This window comes from Cornus florida, unplaced genomic scaffold (assembly GCF_030987335.1).
Source record: "Cornus florida cultivar Cherokee Brave unplaced genomic scaffold, ASM3098733v1 CherokeeBrave_3.0.0_Hap2_Chr04, whole genome shotgun sequence".
In the NCBI taxonomy this organism is placed as follows: Eukaryota; Viridiplantae; Streptophyta; class Magnoliopsida; order Cornales; family Cornaceae; genus Cornus; species Cornus florida.
The window spans coordinates 58,019,188-58,038,563 of NW_026775574.1; the positions used below are offsets into that span (position 1 = coordinate 58,019,188).

General features: G+C 36.6%; 1 protein-coding gene across 1 annotated transcript; it reads left to right on the plus strand.

The window, feature by feature from the left end:
* Positions 1–8,513: 8,513 nt before the first annotated feature.
* LOC132305010 (UPF0481 protein At3g47200-like) lies at positions 8,514–19,246 on the plus strand. The gene is made up of 2 exons (XM_059802696.1): positions 8,514–8,930; positions 18,881–19,246. The coding sequence occupies exons 1-2, from the start codon at positions 8,514–8,516 to the stop codon at positions 19,244–19,246; spliced, it is 783 nt and encodes a 260-aa protein (XP_059658679.1).
* The last annotated feature ends 130 nt before the right edge of the window (positions 19,247–19,376 follow it).

Genomic DNA, 19,376 nt, shown 5'->3' on the forward strand with positions numbered 1-19,376 from the left:
CTCTTCTTGGATTGTAGTAGGATAGAACTTGTTCGTGGGCCTGACCCACTCCTATTTTTCAGGTGTACGTCAGTCCCAGGCTTGAGCTTGTTCGTGCTGAGCAGAGGCAACCACTCATTCTTTCGACAATGTAGGAGCTCCATTTATATGGTTTTCTTTTAGTTTTTCAGCTCAGTTTGGTTTTCTTATCAGGGGTCCACATGATGGATTCCCGAGTTATACCTTTAGAGGTTTTGAAGTTGGATTATTATTATCTGGGATTTCAAGTATGTAATTTTAAAGGATTTTATATTTTAGATATCTTTCAGCTCATTATATTATTTTTTTTATCACCTTGTATTCCATATTCATTTTACATATTAATTGTTTGATATTTCCTTCAGGTTTGGGCTTGGGCCTGATCAACCCGTGTCTCAGATCCGAGGGGTATCACACACAAGTCCCCGTATAATGATCTCACATCAATCCACTCACTCTGAGTATAGCAAACTCCATCAACAACCATGGCAAAACTCCCCAAGGAAAAACACGAAGGAAATGGAACCACCAGTCCTATAAAGAAAAACACCACAACTCCATCTCTGAAATAAAAGACAATAAAGTCAAAGACATCGCCCCCTGCATGGAAGTAGGCCGACCAAAATCCATCAAATCCTCACCAAGAACTCAAGACAACAATGGTGATCCTCACGGACCAACCAACCCCAAAATCGTTCACAACGCAACGAAGCGAATAGACTCACTCCTTGTGAAATCCCTAACACGAACCAAGAAAGAGAAGAGAAACCTTATTCTCCCACAGGGGTCAACACGACAAACATGAAAAAAGATAGAGCATCCTTCCCACCTTAGGGAAGTGGACAGCTCAAGACAAAACAAATGTGACAACTCCTCTACAAGGAATTTCACAACGAAACCATTGCAGAAACTGGCATTCAACTACGTGCGACTGAGGGGAAACAAAAGGGAAAACCAAACATGGAAGTCATGCATATGACAAAGAATGCAACTACCAGATAAGAAATCTACTCGCATAGATAAAATCAAGGGTACATGCTGCACGTCTCAACGTAAACATAAAAATATGTCATTAAGGCATAATAAAAACATGGCATCTCTAAGCATGTATATAAAGCATGCTAATGTCACACAACAGGAAGACAAATTTGGATACACTTCCACCTACTCATGCATCACAATATCATAAATCTTACTACTAACATGGTAGTAAACGAAACTGCAAAAGATAAAATGATGCAACGATAAACCCTATAGACATCATGTCCTAGAGTGTCTAGGTAAAAAGAATGACCAATCCTAATCATAAACTGACTCTAAAACCCAATGGAACAACAACTTATCTCAAAATAAACGTGAGCCCTCACCACAGTGGTAAGCCTCTAACAATCCATCTCCGAATCTAAAGGTGACACTACAAGTGACACTAACAATGCAATGCTCTCACTAACCCAAAATATCGATCAATCGACTCGATCCCAAAAGCGTCATCACGCAAGGAGAGCTCAAATGAAATGGTACTCTAGCCGTACAATCGAATAATCAAATCGATCTCCAAAATTGTCCCCAAAACAACCATCAATCACCGTCTCAACACCAAACACTCAAAACAAAACTCACATCATTGCCAACAAAAAGGACTACACCTATCAGAACAAAAACCAACACTGATTCCATCTGAACTGCACTTGTAGCTAGCTAGTACGGTAGCATGACAATGCCATGCACCCACCACAAATGTACCCGCCCACAAAAATTACAATCTCAGAGGAACCGGTCCCAACCAACAAAGGAGCCTGAGAGGTCCATAACCTCATCATGGCCCAAAACCAGCAATCCAACACTACGGCTACGCCTAATGGCTCACCCCATGAAAGCCTAAACAAAAGGTGACCCTTCACCTATCCAAAGCCAATGCTAGGTCAACAACGACCTAAACTACCATGAAACCAAACTGACAAATGCCAACAACATCAAAGAAGGGTGTGATACCTCCTGATTTCGGAACATGGGTTGATCAAGTCCGCGCACAAAATCAGGGGATATCAAACCAACTATCAAGCACCTAATTAAATAAAACAAAATCAGGGGATATTAAACCAACTATCAAGCACCTAATTAAATAAAATAAATCATTTCAAAATAATAATAATAATAATAATATAATATAAATTAATTCAATTAATAAATCCTTTTTAAAATATCGGGGTATTACAAAGGGTGCCTAAACATAACTAGACACACCAACCATCGCACTACGTGCAAACTCACCAAACAGCCCAACCTCAAGTGAAAATCCCATGACTAATCCCAAGTCCGTTCAAATATGCAAAAAAAATCATGCACATACAAATTTACTCTAGTATACATCATATGTCATCCTCTTTACAATAGAATTAAATCATGCTAAACAAACAGCATACCACATATAGCACATAGCACATAAACATGTTATCATTAAGCATATAAACCCATAGAGCAAAGTAACATAAACATGATATGCACACAAAACCCGTCGTCCAAAGGTTTTCGAACCTAGGAGCTCTGATACTACCTGTGACGACCCTAGATTTTTACAAACCCAATGTGTTATGTGATGACCTAAAACGGATCCAAAAATGCGGAAGCAAGAAATAAGACAACAATCTCTCAAGGCACAACACACTTTTAAGACCCTAGGATGACCTTCCATGAGGTCACGGAACCCAAGGGATAAAGTGCGGAAGCAAAAGATCAAAAAAAATAACAATTAAGCCCCAAGGGCAAAATAGTCATTTCTAAAAATATGGATTCGGGTTCCACCGAACACACCGCTGGAAATACAACAAAAAAATAATCAAGATGGACTCAAGAATCACATGGTTCAGAGTCCAGACGGCAAAAATATCAAGTCTTGAAGTCGAAGGAAGGGAAACCCCATCCCGGTTCAAACCAAATCCTTACACTACTTCACTAAAACTTAAATATCTTGAGCTACAAATGGAATATAAAACTATAATTGGTACCATTGGAAAGCTTATTTTGACACAGTCAATTTAGACTCAAGAACGGACCAATTCGGAGTTAAAACAAAGAAGATACGATGACCCGAATTCGGAGGTGCAGTGCTAAACCAAACACACACACACACATGAATAGTACGAACGAGCGCTCGTCCATGGGCAACGAGCGCTTGTATAGAGCATGCCCTAAGGAAAAAACCCACTGCCCTATTTATGAGCGCTTGTCCGCTATGGACAAGTGCTCGTCCTGCAGACAAACTTAGTAGTTTTTTGAGTTTGAAATGTTATTTTAAGGACTTTATAGGCTTTTTTGAAAAAAAAAAAAAAACCCAACGAAGAAACACCCCCCCCTCCCCCCTCCAAAATCATGTTTTCTACCCGACAACACAGACGGAAATAAAAAAAACTCACTGTAAAATGTCTAGAATGCCCCTAAATCAGATTAGGCTCAAAACGGCAAAAATGCAACTTTGCACCAAGTATGCATTTGACCCCAAATGCATTTCTAGCTGAAATGAATATGCACGCAAACATAATAAGTGATTTTGAATGCGCGGGAATGGTCCGCGGCTCCCGAAAACGGCCGATACAAAATCCGACCCCCCCCCCCCCCCCCAAGACGGCTAAAAAGGCTAATATGCACATGAAATGAAAATTTTGAAATTCAAAATTATGAAATGGTTTCAAATTACCGTTTGGCCTTTGGCCACACTTCATACATGATTAATGAGACCCTATGAAAGAATAAAAATGGAATTCCCACACCCAATGCAAACATAGTGAAGCAATAACTTGTCATTTTTCAATATTTCCATAATATTTCATAAAGTTAAAAGTTATATAGGATACAAGACAACTGTCATTGGCCTCTGGCCTCATCTCATACATATCAAATACATTCCAAAAGGTGTGCTTATACACACATTACATATTTGAAATCAAATATACAAGTTTTGACATATAATGCTACAAAATGACATTTCATGCTAATATTTGCATGAAGTGTAAAATTAAAAGTTACAAGTCACCCAAGGAATGATGTGCATCTCGAACCAAGGCATCCGTACCGGACAAATCACCCGATAACTTTGGGGTGAGTAAACAAGTTACTCGTAGGGAATGAGCATGCATAGACTCAACTTTTTACAGATTTTTACATTAATATGAAACAATTCAAAAGGATCATGCCACCTAACATCTATGTCAAAGTGAGACTCAGGGATCATCCTAAGCTGCCATAGCATACGAAAAAAAACTAATGCCCTTCCGTTTCCAACTTGGAGCAGTTCAATTCTGCTCCCTCCACATTACAATTACTCTTCTTCATTTTTTCTTTCTTTTTCCTATTAGTTCTGCAAATAAGAAAAAATTAAGTAAATTAGGGCATGTTTGGTTCTATCTTTTAATTTATGACGATATTGTGTTTTTTTTTATAATTGAAAAATAAAAAATTGTACACAAATCTATTTTGTCCACGATTTCAGCTCAAACTATATGTTGTAAACTTAGATAAAAAAATGATTTATTTATTTATTTTAACAAAACTATCTTTTATATATAGTTATTTGAAAATATTATTTATTTTCTAAATCTTTAAGAACTGTTTTTATAGAAAAGTTGATGTAGTGTCTACTTGGCAGCCTTGTCAATTGTTGATGCGGAAATCCTTACGACTCGGAACGACGGCGTTTACCTGCAAAACAAAGGGACGTCACCTCGAATGGCACCGGTGGGGTGCCGGCCGAGGACCCTCCGACGATCAAGTTAGTACTTTTAATCGTATCACATAATAATTATGTATATTATGTTTAGGGATTTTTCTCGTACCTTCTTTAACGACTTGGTGCCCTATTTATGGCTGTCGATTGGAATCTAATTGGTTTTGCCGATGTCAATGGTTGATCTTATCTTCCGCTTGTGCGAGATCATAGGAGATTTGTCAGGGATATGAATAATCCTTTTGACCTCCTCCAATTATGATAGGATTATTTTTACCCTGTTGAACCACGTCAGATTTCATTATCCTTGATAATGAAATTTAATCAATCTTATCGAGGGTAGGGTAGGTTTATATTTTTCCCTATCAATTGCCCCCCATCCCCAAGCTTGCACGTCTAGTTTTGGGAATGTAAATTTATTTATTATTATTTTTTTTTCATCAACCCTTGTGAACAGTACCCGCGGGGTACTATTCCCGCGGGTACTATTCATGTGAATAGTAACTCGGGAATGTTTTTTTTTTTTTTTTAACCCCTATGAACAGTACCCAGTACCCCGCGGGTACTATTCATGTGAATAGTAACTCGGGATTTTTTTTTTTTTTTTCCTACCTTGGAATAGTACCCCACAGGTACTATTCATGTGAACAGTAGAAGATTTTATTTATTTATATTTTTTTTTTTTGGCCCTGGGAACTCTTCCCTCGGGTACTATTTTTAGTACCATTGGGTAATCTCCTCGCGGGTACTATTTTTAGTACCTTTGGGTACTCTGTTCGGCGTACTCTTTTTGGTACCCTTGGGTACTCTTCCCTTGGTAAGGGAATAAATTGGACGAGCTTTACTCAGGTCGTCACTCCTTTAATAAGGGAATTAAATTGTATTAGCTTTACTTAGCTCGTCCCCTTTAGTAAGGAATTTTTATTTACTATCCCTTATAGTACGGGGATATTAATTACGGGATTCATTCAGCCCCGGTCCTTGCAGTACAGAACATTTATTTACTATCCCTTATAGTACGGGGGATATTGATTACGGGATTCATTTAGCCCAGGTCCATGTAGTACATGACACTTATTTACTATCCCTTATAGTACGGGGATATTGATTACGAGATTCATTCAGCCCGGGTCCTTATAGTACAGGACACTTATTTACTATCCCTTATAGTACTGGGATATTTGATTACGGGAATCATTCAACCCGTCCCTTTAGCAAAGGAATAAACTTTACGAGCTTTACTCAGCTTGTCCCTTTAGTGAGGGAATTAATTACCACATAAGTATAACACGTGAGGGGGAGGATCGTTTTTTGACCTAACCTTTGTAGGTTAAGTCCTGATCTTAGGCCCTCGTCTTGGTCTCTGATGACCAAACTTGGGGTAACCGGGCACTGATCTTGGATGACCGAGCCTTTGTAGACTTTGGACAATCAATTCTTAGTCTTGGTTGACTAGGCCTTAATTTTGGATAACCAAGCCTTGATTTATAATAACCAAGGGTTGTACCCTTCCTGTCGTGTAGAGACTAGAAACCCGACTAGCTCGATGTACCAAGGTACAATCAATCTTCTAAACCTTGTCATCATATGTAGATCGGCGATTGATATCATATGATCACTATTTTGCCCCCGATGTTAGGATCTTGGGTGATGACCCATTCTATAGACTTTTATGCAACGGACGGGGTGTCTGGTGCTGCAACAATTTACAGTTGTCTAAAAATATTGGATTGGGTAATTACTAAAAATTAACCTGTAATGGATTATCAATCCAAAATTCTGCATAATCTGAAGTCGATAGGCAATTCCTGCAAGGGAAGAGAGGTGACGACTATCGTCTGGTAGGTGGAGGCTTAGTATTCAGCGACTGGCTTGATGCCTGGTGGATAGAGGCGTGGTACCCAACGGCTGACAGATGATGGTCTGGTGGTCAGTACCTTGTTGGGTCCAATGATTGCCCTTAACTTAGGAACCTGCTTGGGAATATAGACCTCATTGGACATGGGATCTTGAGGGACATTGGACCTCCTTAGACCTGAAGGTCTCGATACATTCTTGGGTGTTAAAGGCCACCCTGATTGTATGAACGGATGGAGTAATGAAACTTCATTGCTAGAGACATCCTCAGTAGTAGAAGCTTTACTAGTAGGTAGAGACCCCCTTGTTAGTGGTGATCTTCTTGATGGATAGAGACCTACCCATTTATGTAGGTGCAGAAGGACCAGGTCTTAGTCTTCAACGATCAGGCCTTGGTTATTGGCTGCTGCCCGATATGAGATGGAGTCTGGTCTTAGACGACCAAACCTCAGTAGTGAAGGGACCAAGCATCGCTAGATGGAAAACACCATATTGGACTGCCTGGGTCGACGTGCCAAATTTTGAAGGGTGGCATCACGTAACCCACTATTTTGCCCCCAGTATGATAGACGGGTAATCAAGATGTAGAGTCCCATCCTTATATAAGAACATAGAAACCCGTTGTCAATTGATGACTTTGGGAAGGTTTCCATGATCAGAAACTTTCGTCTTGCCGTACAAGCCAAGTCGCGTCGGGATTATTATTTCTTCAGAGAACTAATCGTTCCCACAAACGGCGCCAGCTGTTGATGCGGAAATCCTCACGACTCGGAACGACGGCGTTTACCTGCAAAACAAAGGGACGTCACCTCGAATGGCACCGGTGGGGTGCCGGCCGAAGACCCTCGGACAATCAAGTTAGTACTTGTAATCGTATCACATAATAATTATGTATATTCTGTTTAGGGATTTTTTCTCGTACCTTCTTTAACGGCTTGGTGCCCTATTTATGGCTGTCGATTGGAATCCAATTGGTTTTGCCGATGTCGATGGTTGATCTTATCTTCCGCTTGTGCGAGATCATAGGAGATTTGTTGCCAGATTTGTCAGGGATATGAATAATCCTTTTGACCTCCTCCAATTATGATAGGATTATTCTTACCCTGTTGAACCACGTTAGATTTTATTATCCTTGATAATGAAATCTAATCAATCTTATCGAGGGTAGGGTAGGTTTATATTTTTCCCTATCATCAATGATATTTGAATGCTAAAGTGGTTCTTTGGAAGATCAAGATATGTTTTGAAAAATGACTTGTTTTCCTCCTACTACTTCAATTTAATTTATTGTAATTGGTATTTTGGGTCCTGTAAGTTGCCTTTGATTTAGAGTTGTCAATATTGAGTCTTGTATTGAAAGTTGGGAGTTATAGTCTCATAAATGTAGTAGTGTTGAAGATGAACCTTATATTTATAGGTGCGGGAAGTGCAGGCAGAATTTAGACTTCAAATTTTTTTTTTTTTTTGATAATGATATTATAGAGCCTAGCTCTTGCTTATTTAACTCCTCCTAATTTATTTATTTTTTTTTTTTCTTTTCTTTTTGGCTGGCACCGGAACTCACCTGAGCAGGGTCCCTTCAGGACCCACCCTAGCCAAAGCTGAGATGCTGTCAACGGCCCCACACCTCAGCAACAATTTGAGTCGAGGGTTATAATGACGATGGACGGATTCGAACCTAGAACATGAGCATTACCAGGTCGTTACCTTACCAACTCAGTCAAGCCCGCAGGGGTAAAGAACAATCCATTTAAGACAAACATTACAATAATTAACTCCTCCTATTTGTTGCCGTCTTTTGTTCTATATTTTTTCCTTCCCTCTTTTCCGCCAGCGTCAAAAGCAAACAAAATAGGTCCTCATTTTTTCTTTTTTTCTTTTTTTTTTTTTTTCTGACAAAAAAAAGAAGTTTGCTAAAATGCAGCAAGACGAGGAGTTTGTCAATAAGCTCATACTCAATTTCTGCTCCAACGATAGGATACAAAGAATGGGAAAATGCTTGCATGTATTGGATGTGTATAGGAAGAGCCTGCTCCGGGGAGAAGACCCTAGGAAAAGTTATAAACCAAGAGTCACTTTAAGTGGTGGTGGGATCATCTGGTCAGCGTCTGAGCTCAACGAAGCCGGAATCAGATTCAAGAGAAGTGGAAGTGTAAGCCTCAAAGACATCTCATTCCATGGCGGAGTCCTAAGCCTACCTCGCATTGTGGTGGACGACGTGACTGAGCCGTTGTTCCTCAACCTGATAGCGTTTAAGAGGTACCATGTCGGGACAGGGAATGAGGTGACCTCCTATATCTTCTTCATGAACAGCCTCATCAAGACTGTCGGGGACGTTAGCCATTTAAACTCCCGAGTATCATCCTGAATGCCATCGGTACTAACAAAGCTGTGACTAATCTATTCAACACCCTCTCTAAAGATGTCACACTCGACCCGGACTGCTGCCTCAATGAGGTGCACGAGCGGGTCACTGACCACTGTAGGAAGCCGTTTAACAAGTGGCGTGCCAATCTTATTCACACGGTCTACTTCACCACTCGTTGGCCTGTTCTGTCTACCAGTGCTGCAATTACCCTCTTAGGCCTCACCATAGCTCAAACTCTATACACGGCTCTTAGTTGCTACAAACAATAAATAAATAATCTCCTCTCATGCGTAGTCACTTCCTCTTTGTCCAACCGTCATCACAAGGATTTGATTTCATTTTTAGTTGACCAGCTTTGACTTTCCAACAATGTGGTTGTTTGCTTCTCCATACCAATTTGATTCGATTGATTTCAAAAGGTTGTAACAGCTTTGTGAACTTGGTAATTCAATTAAAACATTCTTGTACTATTCTTTTCTTTTCTTTTCATGTGGCGTGCAGTAATTAACCATATTTTTCTATTATTTATTTTGAAAATGAATAACCCCGGCTAGTTACTTTGAACTCTTGGGATGATGTGTGAAATCAGAATGGATGAAATTGCCTACGAACAATATGCATCACTTAAGTTCAGGCTTCATCTTCCGTAAGTCTCAAGCTGACGATCAAAGGGGAGTAGTTGGAAGGATTGTACAAACTAAGCTAACCCGTTTGGAGTTGATTAACAATTTTTTACCTACATATATAACATAGAAGTGCAACAAGCAACTAAAAAAATATGTAAGAATAATAATTTAGGAACCGAATTCCACAGTTATCGAATTCAAATTATGTGACCCCTCTCACATAATTTAAATTCGGTAATTTCTAAATTCAATCTTTAAATTATTATTCCTAAAATTATGATGGAAAATATATTTTTTTTCGAATATTTATAGAAATATTTCGATAACCCTAAATTTCCATTTCCTTGAACTACTCTAGGCAATAGCTCTACAAGGGGTTCAATGATATATAACATAAGATCAATGTAATTTCTAGGCCTTCCAGTAAAATCGAATATTACAAGTAAAAAGGTGTACCATTCTTGGCAAATAGAGGTCGTTTGCACAATTGCATGTTGAATGCCTAAAATTTTATTATGATCGATCAACAGCATGACAAGCTTGTCCAAGGTATCCTACTACTCCACATGTCACCTTTAAAGGGAAATTAATGACATTAACCTTGGTACTTTAGTTTCACAAATGATATTCTAAATTTTATATTAAAAATTATAATTTTGCAATTAATCCCTTCCAAACGTTAAACACATGTGCGAGATGTTCTGACTCAACATGCATGTTATGATGTCTACATCGAATCAAATTATGCTTGCACTTATTATTCCACTTTTAAAATCAATATTCAAAATAAAATATAAATTACAACGCGAACGAACATGTTTTGACACTGAAGTTAGTCAATACAAAAATTACATACCTCACATCTATGTGCACAGGAGGGACATCTATGAGCAAAGGAGACTCGATTTCTACTATGTTACTTACATGTGTTTCTCTCTAATTTTCATACAAAATACACAATTTTGGAGGCTCTTCTAATTCCTCCCGTAACTCTTCAATAAGAATAATAATAATAATTGAAGCAAAAAAAATAAAAGAGAACTGAATATATGTATGAGAATTCAAAGGTGAGTCCAAATATCATATATACATACCATATAGTATCAACAATAAGGCTCTTTTGTAATTTTAAAGGTCATATAACGCTAACATAATGTATTTGGTCTTATTAGAGCTAATTTATATGTGAAAAGGGCCCTTTGAAATATATATATATATATATATATATATATATATATATATATATATATTAGTCAGTGGTCTAGCGGTATCAGTCTCTTACTTCTCAAAAGGGAAGTCAGGGGTTCAAGTCTCAGAAGAGATAAGTTTGTGTGAGTACCAACTAAGAAAAAAAATGAAAAAGTAATTATTTGGGATTCTTAACTCTGAAACCAAATGTGATAGGATATGGTGAGTTCGGGTTCACCAGCCGGCAGGGATGGAATCAAAAATTCTATTCAAGGGCACAATGTAATAAATAAAAAATTAAGGGGGGAAATTTTAAAATCCTAATAATTTATACATACAAAAATGCAAATATTTAAAAGTTGAGGAGGGCACATGTCCCCTATGGACCTTAATTGGCTATGTCCATTCCCCTTGTGAGTTGCCCAATGCGAAAGGTTGTGAAATAAAACTTTGAAAAAAGAATTAGAGGAGGGTGAATAGGTTTAACTTGCTCTTTTGTACGATTTTGTTTATTTTAATTTTACCAAAATAAAACTAACAATAAATCCACAAAGCAAAAATAAAGTGCAAGTAAAGTAAAGATAGAATTAGAGATTAACATGGTTTTTAGCATGGAAACCTTTGTTGGAAGAAATTCCTCCAACCAGGACGAAAACCACGGAGATTTCGCAGTATCGAGGAAGCGATCGAGGCTCACACCCACTCCGTTTCACCAAGAACTAGCTGTTGAACACATCTGACTTTGCGACTCTCCTGTCCAAATGCTCTCGACTTCAAGCTTAGTCCTTAATTCTTATAGAAGGGTAGCTGGGAGAATACGGACTCTCCATGAATGCTTTATCCCTCCCCCTTCAGAACATGATTGAATCCCCCTTCCTTCAAATATGAATTTGTGAAGGTAAAACAAAACCCTGCTTTTGTAATTGGTGTGAGATATAATTTTTGTAAATTGGCATATTTCGATAACAAAACAAGTCCGATCGAGTTGTAATTTTTCGGTTCAAAATTGAAGATCGGATGCGGATTTGAAGAAGTTCAAGTGTTCATGATACTACACTCCGAGATGATGAGAACAATGCTGTAAGAAGTTTTGAGATGTAGTGAGAACATTGAGGAAGGGTTTTGGATGTTTTAGAAGAAGATTTTACATTCTGTCCATCTTGAACTGGTTCAAGATTTATCGAACAGGTTCAACTTGAACTGGTTCAAAATTGGCGATTTTAGAGTCTGTCCATCTTGAACCGGTTCAAAATTTATCGAACAGGTTCAAGACGTCCTGGTACTATTCTAACTTTCAGTTTCCTGTTCTGATTGTTTCCTTTTTGATCCCAATTTCTTTCTAAAGTCTTATGCACGAAATTTCCCTTATTTTAAGAGGAATAGGACTTTGCAAACCTCTATATAAACCATGTCATACACAAGGTTTATTTAACGGCTTTTAATCATTATTCATATATCATTCAAAGCCTTAGGAAGAAAATCCCTCTTAGAAAATGAAAGTTGATTTTTCTATAATCTTCCTAAAGCAGACACATATTCACCTAGATAGGTTAGAGTTGTGGAGTTCAAATCCTGATCGTGATTATACAGTTGTATCAACATCGATCAGATGAAGCAGATCTTCTTCTACATCTTTCAGACTATTGAAGAACAGAAGTAAACGCAATCACACTTTGGAAGGATTGAAGCATTCGCGGAGTGCTGTCTGATCTACCTGCTACTCTTCTACAAATATTAAGTGTCAGTCTGAGATCAAGTTGCTGTTGGACGAGGAGTTGCAAAGCCAGAGGATCGTCAGCGATTGGTGTGGTGTAGAATGATAGGATGTGAGTTAGAGTCAAAGTTCGGTATACTTTGTTTCAAGCATAGTGGATTGATTTACTTTGGACTGCACAGTCCACGAGATTTTTCCCATAACAGTTGACGTATTTTATCAACTGGGGTTTCCTCGCTAAAATCCTGGTGTCATCTCTAACTTTATACTCTGCATTATTTTATCTGCATGTGATTAACTGTTTAATTGTTAAAACATAAAATAAGCAAAGTTGAGGACACAGATCTGTTTTCTAGAACAAACTAAAACTTTTCTATATACATTCCGCTACGTATGACTCACAATTTGGTATCAGAGCAGATCTCTATACACTGAGTTGATCCTTATTGGAAAGTTTAGTTTTGTTTTCATAAATTTTTTTCATCATGTCTAAAAATTCTAGAAGGTTCCTTAAAACTAGAAAGAATATAAATTGTAATAAAGGAGATCCTTCTAAATTGAAAGATAAAGAAAACAATAAAGATGCTTATATTGCTTTTATTGCTCATGTTGATAATGATACTACTAATAATTCTTCTTTGTGTGTAGGAAATCTTACCCAACTTGAGCTATTAAGTAAGGATGTTAAGGAGCAATCTAAGAAGTTAAGAGAAATAGAAAGCATGAATGATGCCTTGAAAAAGGAAAGAGATACCTTGAAGATGGAGAATGATTCCTTGAAGAAGGATGATAAGCAAAAACAGAAATTGCTTGAGGAGAACAAATCTGAAATTCAAAATCTTCATGACAAGGTAAAATTCCTTGAGAGCGAGGTATGTCAAGCTAATTCTGCTAGAGAATCTATTATTGCCAAATTTAATTTTCTTGAACTTGATTTGAAAAAATCTCAAAAGAAATTAATTGCTTTTACTTCTGGGCAAATTAAGCTTGATAAGATGATTAGTTTTGGTAAGCATGTAAGTGATAAAACTGGATTAGGTTGTAATGAGGCTTCATCCTGAAAAAAGGGTCAAACTATTTTGGTTAAACCCGTGAACTTGAATGTGCCTAAACATAAAGTTTTTGTTGAGCCTATGCATGCTAAGAATGTGTCCAAGGTGCTTTATTGTTCTTATTATGGTAGAACTAGACATAGTCAACACTATTGTTATAAAAAGAAAAGGGATAATTCTTTTTATGATTTTCATGGTTATAATTCCTTTGCACAAAATAGGTTTCATGCTACAAAGCAAAATTAGAATAAACTTAGAAATTTTCATGCTAAAAAGAATTCACACAAGAAAAAGAAAGATTTTTCTAAAATTCATTCTCATGATGTTCATGCTAAGAAAAAGGTGTTTTCTAAAAAGAAAAAGGATTTTGTGTCACCTAAGATTTCTAAAGCTGAAAATTTGCCTAGGAAAGAGGTAAAATTTGAAAAAGAATTTCAGGAAGTGAGAGTGAAAGCTGTGTGGATCAAAGAAACTGATTTGATCAATTATGTGTCTGTTGAGTCCGTGGAACTAGTTTCCAAAAGGACTTCATCTTCAAACTGAGTCCTATGAATTTTAGTGATCATAGCTTGCGCTTTAAAAGAAATTTTTGTTGTCATTGGTTCACTTACTAGGGTTTAGTTTAGGGTTGAGTTTCTGATCATAGTCTTCATGAAATATCTGTGAAAATTCTTTTATTGAATTTATGATCTATCTTGAATGTAAATTTGGACACATGATTTTTGATTAAAAATAGATTCTTGGCTTGTAACCTATACAATGAAAGTTCATTTGCAATGATTAAGGGATGTTTAAATTTAAATCTCTTAAGTTCATAACCTTTTGTGCACTAGTCCAAATCTGAAAAATTTGATTGAAAATTTTTAATTTGTTGACTAGGGTATATTGATCATAAAAGTTATAAAGGTTATTGTTTGAAATAAAAAAAAAATAGGAGTTTAAAAAAAATTGAAAAAAAATTCAGCTTGAAAAAGGAAAAAAAATATATATATATATGCTGAATTCTTTGTTTAGGAAAAGGCGACCTATTGAGATGTGGTCGAAAGCTCCCATAAGACTTTGAAGTGGAGCTAAATGAGTAAAAAGAAAGGTGGAGACAAGTTGAATTGGGGAATTGCTGTCTGCTCTTTAGAGTAAAAGCTACCTAACTTAGAAAAATTGCTTAAAGACAATCTTATCTTGATGCTTTTCGATCAATATGGCTTAGACAATGATTTATTGATAATTGATTGGAAATTGAGGAGATGGATTGCACACATACACTTGAACTTGCTAGATTGATTTCTAACTGGTTCATTAATATTTGCAAGTGAAAATTCATGTTGTGATTACTTCCTAAGAATTGAAATTGACTGACTACTCTGTGGTGTCAAGAATTTTTGTTCATAGATATCTCTATAATTCTCTGGGAAATTGGATCAGGTATGGACCTGAAAAACTTTGGTTGAATTGCTCAATGATTTGTGTTTTGTTTTATTTTTAAAATGAAAAAAAAGAAAAAAGCTGAAAAAAATTCAAAAAGATTCTTGTTTTTAGCTTATAGTTTTTTTTGGTTTGATTTGACATTAAGTGATTCAAAAGGTCCAAGGAAAAATATCTATAAAAAAATTCAAGTTTAAAAACCTACTGATCATTACCTACCGATCCCCAAAGCTCCTACCGGTACCCAGTTAAAACCTTCGAGGTTCAAGTTTCTGGAGGCTCGCTACAGGTACATGATTTGCCTACCGGTTCCACAGTGGTCAAGAACCAAGTTGGAGTTACTGTCCAGTGGGAACCGATTCCTGGCAGCGAGATTGCATTTAAGAGGAACCCATTTGGCATATTGTTGGGTCATATTGCATGCACCCATTCTCTCTCTAGAGTACCCACTTTCTCTCTCTATATTGCTCACATATATTCACATCTTCAAATGCATTATTCTCATAATATTGGTGCTTACATTCAATCATATATTGTTATATTTGTATCAATAAAAAGAATTGAAGCTTGAAAGTTGAAGAGAATTTGTGGAGTTTAGGAGTTTGAGAAACTTAGAGATTGAGACTTGTTTGTGTTGTGATTGAAGCTTTGCTTGCTTTGATATTGGGTTGATTATTGGGGTTTTGAAGAATCAAATCAAGCTTGTCCAAGAACAAGTGTTGAAGTTCACACTAAGTGTTGATAGAATTCTCAAGAGAAGTTGGAGGCTTCAAAGTGGAAAATTGTGTGAAAAACATGGCATCTCAATTACTCAAAGAAGCCAAAGGTAAAGAAATTGAGATTCCAGAAGCTCCCAAGCAAGCTAGAACTAGTATTGTCATCGTGATGCATGTGTGATCAAACAATGGATGCAGAGTCTGATAAGGATGATGATAAGAATGATGGTTGAGAGTATTGATTTCTTTCTGACATTATTTCTGGACATACTAATGCCTGATATTTTGTCCTGCATCATGACATTACTTTTTGCTCAGTTTTTACATTGTCATGACTTGATATTTTTGGATATTTTGTTTCGGTTTCTGACATGTATTAAACTTATTCCTGTTTACTCTGTTTTCGTATTATTTCTCTCTGGTTATTTTGCTATTACTTTGTCAATTTTGTTCCAAAAAGGGGAGAACAAGATTACATTAAGGGGGAGAAAATCTAAAATTTTTGGATACTTAATTTAGGGGTAGTTTTTTATTTGTTTTATTAAACTTTCACCGGTAGTTTTGCTTAATCCATGTGCAGGAATTCAGGTGAAATTTTGTCCAATAGCAAAAGAGAACAGAGATAAACACATTCCATGTTTCCTTAAACAATTGTAATTTATTTTTCTGCTTTGGGTAGATTATAAATTGTTTTTAGGGTTTTGTCACGAAATTGCCAAAGGGGGAGATTGTGAGATATAATTTTTGTAAATTGGCATATTTCGGTAACAAAACAAGTCCGATCGAGTTGTAATTTTTCGGTTCAAAATTGAAGATCGGATGTGGATTTGAAGAAGTTCAAGTGTTCATGATACTACACTCCGAAATGATGTTAACAATGCTATAAGAAGTTTTGAGAGGTAGTGAGAACATTGAGGAAGGGTTTTGGATATTTTAGAAGAAGATTTTACATTCTGTCCATCTTGAACTGGTTCAAGATTTATCAAACAGGTTCAACTTGAACTGATTCAAAATTTATCGAACAGGTTCAACTTGAACTGGTTCAAAATTGGCGATTTTAGAGTCTGTCCATCTTGAACCGGTTCAAGATTTATCGAACAGGTTCAAGACATCCTGGTACTATTCTAACTTTCAGTTTCCTATTCTGATTGTTTCCTTTTTTATCCCAATTTCTTTCTAAAGTCTTATACACGAAATTTCCCTTATTTTTAAGAGGAATAGGACTTTGCAAACCTCTATATAAACCATGTCATACACAAGGTTTATTTAACGGCTTTTAAGCATTATTCATATATCATACAAAGCCTTAGGAAGAAAATCCCTCTTAGAAAATCAAAGTTGATTTTTTTGTAATCTTCCTAGAACATACACATATTCACCTAGATAGGTTAGAGTTGTGGAGTTCAAATCTTGATCGTGATCATACAGTTGTATCAACATCGATTAGACGAAGCAAATCTTCTTCTACATCTTTCAAACGATTTAAGAACAGAAGTAAACGCAGTCACACTTTGGAAGGATTGGAGCATTCGCGGAGTGCTGTCTGATCTACCTGCTACTCTTCTACAAATATCAAGTGTCAATCTGAGATCAAGTTGCTGTTGGACGAGGAGTCGCAAAGCCAGAGGATTGTCAGCGATTGGTGTGGTGTAGAACGATTGGATGTGAGTCAGAGTCAAAGTTCGGTATACTTTGTTTCAAGCATAGTGGATTGGTTTACTTTAGACTGCACAGTCCACGAGGTTTTTCTCATAACAGTTGACGTATTTTATCAACTGGGGTTTCCTCGCTAAAATCCTGGTGTCATCTCTAACTTTATACTCTGCATTATTTTATCTGCATGTGATTAACTGTTTAATTGTTAAAACATAAAATAAGCAAAGTTGAGGACACAGATCTATTTTCTAGAACAAACTAAAACTTTTCTATATACATTCCGCTGCGTATGACTCACAATTAGAAATAACTAAATCTTCAACAAGCTTGAACTCCAATCAAATAGTTAACACCATCCTAATTCACTCTCATGTACTAGTGTGTGCCTAAAAATAAAAATAAACTCTAAAATCAGATTTAATTTTCTTATAAAAAAAATTTTAATTCTCAAAGAGTCTCTAAGTCGTATGAATGTTTTCTCTTCAAAGACGTTAAAAAATTTTAAGTAAAAGAGAGTTTTTATAGATGTTAGAGAGACCTAACTATACCTGAAAAATAAGTTTAATTCGTGCAAAAATATCTTCCTAAAAAAATAAAAATCCAAATTAGACAATACAACAATTTCTATTTTGGTTCCAACCTAGTTGGACTGGTGAACTTTTGACAGAAAGTGAAATCGTGAATAACTGGGGTCCATTTTTGGCAAAAACAGAATTTGACGAAAATCTAGCAAGTTGAAATGGTCCATTTTTGCTAGACTTCAAATTTTTTATCCAAAGTTATTCTTTTCTAAGCAGTTCCACGAAAAATGAACTACAAAGTCTTGTCATCATATACCTTGACTAACGATGTTCTCTTTTAAGTATGTTTGGTGTCTAACCTTACTATTCCACTCCTGACATTGAGACTTGAAAATAAAGCATAAATAATAACTCAATTGAACACGTTTTGACATCAAAATTTATCAATTACACACTTCATAACTCACACCTTTCTCACATAGTTTTCTGGATTTCAGAAATAGGAGAACAATAAATAAATCCAGCGCGTTATACTTTCTCTGCTAGAGTCAATTACTTCCAAGTTATCAAAGTAACAACGCAGCACATGGATAAAGTATGCAAGGATGCTTTTACTCATACCAAGAAAGGAATGTGGAATTCTAGTGTACATTTTATGTTTTGGGTGTTCTTATATGGATTTGGATCATATAGTTTCGGAATCTAAAAAATTGAATAAAGTTGATGCATTAATTGCGTGGTAGTTTATCCAAGATCACATGATTCTTAACCATCTAATACTTTCTCATTTTAAGACACTGAACACGTTAAGAAGTACTTTTGTTTCCAGAATCAATCCAATGTGAGGGACAATCTATTCTAGAGTACCTTGGCTGTAAAGAAAAGGTTTATTATGCGGATGAAATACGTATAAAATGCATGCATAATCTCCTTTAAATCATCTGCCATGCGCTTGAGTTCATCGATCCTACTTCGATGACCCAGTTCAAGACGTTCTGATCTCCCATTGTGTTGCTTTTCAGATTACTAGCTCCAACAGTTGGAACATAGTGCCAACACCATCACAGATCGAAACAAAAAAGCCTATAAGCCTCAGACAGTCTCCTTTGGCCCTTACCATCATGGCGAGGAACATTAATTTGGAACCTACGGAGGAGCACAAGCACCGCTATATCTTCTTGATGATAAACCCCATCGAGAATGTCAGCCAATCTTATGTGTCTAACTACTATCTGTCGAACCAGTGTAAGATGCAGTGGAACCTGTGGCGAGCCAATCTTTTGAACACCTACTTCAGAAGTCCCTGCTCCATTCTGGCCGTCATTCCTGCAATTTTCCTCTCTGCACTCACCATGGCTCAAACAGTATACACCGCTCTTAGTTACTAGAAACAATAATCAACAGTCTTTCTCATTGATTTCAGTCACTTCATTATATCCATCTGTTTTGAGTGCGCTTCAACCGATCACTTTCTGTCTGTCTTCCTTTAGAATCACAAGGATTTGATTTATTTTCTTA